Source organism: Tupaia chinensis, unplaced genomic scaffold (genome assembly GCF_000334495.1).
Source record: "Tupaia chinensis unplaced genomic scaffold, TupChi_1.0 Scaffold000048_1, whole genome shotgun sequence".
Lineage (NCBI taxonomy): Eukaryota > Metazoa > Chordata > Mammalia > Scandentia > Tupaiidae > Tupaia > Tupaia belangeri.
Genome location: NW_006159506.1, coordinates 7010864 through 7016676, shown reverse-complemented (window position 1 = coordinate 7016676; position 5813 = coordinate 7010864). Strand labels below are relative to the sequence as shown.

The window sequence follows — 5813 nt, the reverse complement described above, 5'->3', positions numbered from 1 at the left end:
CACCCGATATATGCTCTCTAGACTTTCTAGAAAACTTGGAGTAGTTCCTTTGGCAACATACACGGGAATCTACAAGAAAGGTGATATTGTAGACATCAAGGGAATGGGTACTGTTCAATAGGAATGTCCCACAAATGTTACTATGGCAACATTGGAAGAGTCTACACTGTTACCCAGCATACAAACAAGTTAAGGGCAAGATTCATGCCAAGAGAATTAACGTGTGTATTGAGCATATTAAGTATTCTAAGAGCAGAGACAGCTTCCTAAAAATGTGTGAAGGAAAATAACCAGAAAAAGGAGGAAGCCAAAGAGAAAGGTTCTTGGGTTCAGCTGAAGAGCCAGCCCGCTCCAGTCAGAGAAGCCATAGTGTGAAAACCAATGGAAAGGAGCCTGAGCTTCTGGAATCTATTCCCTAGGAAGTCATCGTATGATGGATGTTAAAAATAAACTAAACTATGGTCTAAAAAAGAAAGAAATCTATCCATTTCCAACAACAGGAATGAACCCAGAGGACATAGTGCTGAAATAAGCCAAATACTGCATGGTCTCACTTAGACATGAGACCTGAAAATGGGAACTAAGGAACAGAGTTTAGAAGGCTAGTTACTGGGGTGCTAAGGAGTGGGGAGAAAAGGAGAGATGCTTGTCAAAGGGTACAAACTTACAGTTATAAGATGAATAAGTCCAGGAGCCCTGATACACAGTGTGGTTAGTAGAGTTGGTAACAACACATTAAACACTTAAATTTACTGGGAGCCTAAGTCTCCAATGTTCTTACTACACACACACCAACAGTAACTAGGTGAGGTGATCATCAGTCAGCCATGCTGTGCATCTTCAATCTATGTGGTTTTTAACTATATACAATTTTGTACTGCATTTGTGTTTTATTTTTATTTTTTAATCATCTCCGTTGACCTGGGAAAAAACAAAAACGCTGCCTCCCTTCATGTGCCACCCTCTGCCTTACTGGGCCCAGCAAGTAGAAAAGAGACTCAAAATGCTGAGTAAGTAAATAAATGATGATCATTAAAAAAATAAATAAATAAAACATTTGGCTCCAGATATACTAATTGGCCTGATCATCATAAATAGTAACCCTAAGCATTTTTAAGCTGCCAAAACCCCTAAGAATGCTAAAATATTGATGGCATTTTTAAAAATAAACTTGGAAGGTTGAAAGGACTTCCAGTAAGATACCAGCAGAGCTAGGTCATAGCCAGAATACCGTCTAACTGCGCTTGTGCATTCAACAAGTGCAACCACGTCAGCATCTGGGCTGGTTCCTGAAGGCAGAAGGGGCCAAAAAAGATGCTGGAACCCGTCTCAAATCAGGCTCATCCAAAACCCTTTGGGGCCTCTTATTTCCACAATTTAAAAAAATCAATTTCCTCTCTAAAAAGATCTCATTTGATAACCACACAAAAATCTGGGTCAAAAAAAAAAAAAAGTCGATTTTCAGAAATGACTTCATGGGTTCAGAACCAGAGAGGTGAATTTCTTAAATGTACTGCACATTGAAAACTGATAAAAATTTCAAATAAAGGGGAAGAAATGGGCACAAATACACTGGGGCTCCTTTTTTAGTACTGGAGTGTGAGATGTTAATTAAAGGAATCGCAGGATTGGAGGGGAACTGAGAAAAGAGGAGTGAGAATTTAATTTTAGGTGTTGTTCCATCAGGTTAAAAATAAATAAATAAAAAGGCAGCTTCATGGGTTACTTGCAGCTATTCTCAGGAACTCCATGAGCCTCGAAAAAGCTCCAATTGAAACGCTATGGTGTAAAATACCAATTTAATGAAAATCTCTCACTCCCATGAAGGACCTGTTAATAGTGAAGACCACAAATTAGCAAATCTTGGGGCATTAAATGAGCATAAAAAACGTTAGGTATCATTTGAATGATGTTCTTTAAAAGGGCATATTCATCCATTTTTTAAAACTCAAGGAAAAAAATCCTCAGAACTTAGCAGTTATATACTCTGGCTTGACAAAGTATTTCCAAAACCTGTCCTGCAGGGGCCAGCAGATAGTGTGATAGCTGTGGCAGTGTTCTTCCACATGGCTGACAGAGATTCGAACCCTGGACCTGATGGCTTGCTTTCTCACTATTCCTCTCTCTCTCTGACTCTCTCTGCTGAGTGCATGTGCCCTATAACAAATAAAAAATAATAATGATGGTGATCAAATAAAATAATTATTTTAAAAACAAATGAACAAACAAAACCAAATGACTCCTGCTCCCTCGGCCAGGCAGCCACCATGGGCTGCCTTGCACAGATATGACTCTTTGCTGATGCTTCATAAATATTTGAAACTGGATCAAACTCTCCCTATTAAAAGGGATTCTGGGCATGGGTAGAATGGTTGGTAGTTGCCTAAATTGAATGGTATCAGGAACATGAGGAGACTCCTCCTTCAAAAGTACCTCTCTGGGCTGGCTCTGTGTCTGGTGGTTAAGGCAGCTGGCTCTCACAGGACTAACTTCAAGGTCAGAGTCCTGGACCCAGTGACTTGAAAAGCACACTGGGCATATGTGGCTTCTCCTCAACCTCCCCTCTCATGTCAAAGGACCTCAGGAATGGAGGCAGTCCTGTCCCCTTCTCTGTCTATTAATTCTATTTCCCATGTTCTTCCACGTTGTATCAAATGTTAGGGTCTCATTGTTCTTTATGGCTGAGTAGTATTCCATCATGTGAATGCTAAATGAAGCAAGCCAGACTATGAAAGACAGATACTGTATGTCTCCATTTAATATAAACTGCAGTCTGCACTCTGTGGCAGAGTGAAAGACAGAAAGGTATACTGGCAGGGAGGGCGAGTGAAGATGCTATTAGGTCATTGAGAAAGTCATGACATTTTTCGACATTTTTGTATGTAAAAATGTGTCATGACTTACCTGAAAACTCAGGAGAAATAGTATAGGAGGGGTGAGTAATGGGATGAGAGGGAGGGAATCGGGGAAAAAATATTTAATGGAAACAAAAATTAAAATTTGTCTGTTGGGACCAGCAGTCGGCATAATGGCTATGTCGCTGGACTCCCATGTAGTCTACTGCGGTTTGAGCCCCAGACCTGGTGGCTTAAATTCACGCCGGGTGCATGTACGTGTGTGCCCAAGATCCCGAGAGGAGAATGGAGGAGAAGGGATTGTGGCATGGCCATCTCCCCGGGGGGTGGTTTCTCGCTTCCTGTCTCTCTGTCTCTCTCTGTCTTTCTGGTGAGCACACGCACCCTACAGCAAAAACCTCTCAGAAAAAAAAAAAAGTTGTCTGTTGATGATAATGTACACAGTAATATCTATGAATCATATGCACTGCGTTCACATGGGAAAAACATTTTATACACTATAAAGATGTACGATGATTAAATATAAAATAAAGCATTACCATAATTTTTTAAATAAAAAAGTGTAATCTCCCTGGGGGGAATATCATGTACCATGACTTTATCAGCATCTACCTGTTAATGAACTTAATATTCATAATGAGCCTAATAGTCATAACTTTACCCTACCTCTTGCCCTAAATTTCAGATTTCTATATCCAACTGCTTGCAAGAATTCTTATTAATTGTCTCCCAGAACTAGAATTCTTTCATCAACACACATACACCCTCTCTCTCTTCTCTTCTTCCCCAGGATTCCACGTGCCAATAAATGGCACTCCCACCTACCCAAATGCTCAAGCCAAAACCTCCCTGCCTTCACTCTCCACATCCAACTCATTAGTAAATCCTTTCTCCCAATATGTCCACTCTCTTAGAATTGCTCCATCTCCATCACCACCACCCTTTCTTGATCTATCACTCGTTCAGCACTGAACAGTCTCCACGTCTAACCTCTGCCCTTGTTCTCCACATGACAGCATGTCTCTGCAAAATATAAACTAGTTATTCTCATTTCACTTTCAACACCTTTTCCCCTGCCTTGGGGGTAAAATCCATGCTCCCTACCATAACTCGCAATATCTGACTTCCTTCCATTTTTCAAGGGTCTTCTCAATATGATCCTCCACTTCCTTCTGTTCTTTCAATTTCTCAAACTCTTTTCCGTATCAGGAGCTTTTTGTATTCAGTTGTCCTGAAATGCTTTTTCCAGCTCCTTAAACAATTGGCCTGTTCTCCTCCTTCGGGTATTGCTCAAATATCACCTCCTTAGAGATGCTTTTCCTGACTAAACAGCCCATCCGACACGGCATCTCTCAGTTCCCAGCGTTAGCCAATATTTGGTGTGTCACAGACATTGCAATTTTAGGGCTTTCCATTGAGTAACTCATGATTCTTCACAACCCTGTGAAGCGGGCACTGTTACTGGCATTACCCTACCCACCTTACCAATAAGGAAACTGAGATCAAAGAGACAATAGCTTCCCAAGGTCAAATAGTTATAACTAGGTGGTCTCAATATTTAACCATGGCCTCTCAACCATACAACGACATGCCTCCTTTTTCTTAAGGTTCTTGCCACAGGGTGTGTGTACTCACTAGAGAAAGACAGTGAGAAAGCCTGTCTTGGGGAGATGGCCATGCCTTAATCCCTTCTTCTCCCTTCTACTTCTGAGATTTGGGGCATTCATGCACATGCACCCAGCATGATTTTCAAGCTGCCAGGTCTGGGATCAGCCATGATCAGCCATATGGGAATCTAGTGCCATAACCACTATACCACATGCTGGCCCCCTCTTTCACATCCCCTGCATGTCTCCTTCTAGCACTTTCTACCACCCAGGTGTCATCTTTCTTAGTTATTTCTGTACTGCCAGTCTTATCACTAGAATACAGTTAGTCTCACTTCTCCATGAGAACATGTTCTAAGACCTTCAGCATTGCCTGCAAAGAAAGATAATACCAAACCCTCTACATATGATGTTTTATTCATATATATACATATCTATGATAAAGTTTAATTTATAAATTAGGCACAATAAAAGATTAACAATAATGATAAAATAGAGCAACTATTACAATATGCCAGCATCACTGCTCTTGCACTCCGGGACCACTATTAAGTAAAATAAGGGTTACTTGGACACAAATACTGTGATACCACCACAGACGATCTGGTAACCAGACAGATGCTAAGTGGCTTACTGGTGGGTAGGGTGGCATACATGTGTGCACACACTGAACAGAGGGGTGATTCAAGTCCTACTTAGGGAGGAGGAGAGATCTCATCACATTGCTCAGAATGGAGTGCAATTAAAAATGAATTGGAATCAAAAATTACCTGCAACTTTTCATTTAATAATTTTGGATTAAAGTTCACTATGGGTAAATAAAGATGCAGATGGGGGGCACTTCTATATAAGTAACGTGTGGGCAGAGATGGCTTTATATTTATCACTGGATCCCCAGTACCTGTCACATGACAGGAAGTGAATAAATACTTGTTGCATGAATGAGTAAATGAATAGATGGTAGATCTGGGTCAGAAAATGCAAACACTCATGTCAGTTGCATTGACCGTTACTCTTATTCTAGTGCCAACACTTAATACACTTCTGTGTGACCACAGAGAACACGAGCAAATGATTTTTGTCTTAAATGATTAAATAGCCTTAACTATGCTTTATTTTTCAGAGAAGATTTACTATGCTGGCCCTGTCAGTAATCTTGAAATAGATATCATCGAGGTAAAGTTTTGGTTTTCTGTTTTGTTTTGATACTTAAATTGTTGCACTGTACAGTTCATGTCTCAAAGAAGGATGAAGCGAGAACAAGGAAGGAGAGAAGGGCTGAGAAAGAAGAGGAGGACAAGGAGGGAATTAACAATTGTAAAACCTCTCCATAGGCCATCACTTAGAAAAC

General features: G+C 40.5%; 1 protein-coding gene across 1 annotated transcript in view; it reads left to right on the top strand.

Annotated features, from left to right (window-relative positions):
• Positions 1–5813, top strand: part of LY86 (lymphocyte antigen 86) — a 49518-nt gene that overhangs the window by 42093 nt on the left and 1612 nt on the right. Inside the window, exon 4 of the mRNA XM_006141236.3 lies at positions 5586–5638. Coding sequence (XP_006141298.1) covers positions 5586–5638 — 53 coding nt within the window. The remainder of the gene's footprint in view (positions 1–5585; positions 5639–5813) is intronic.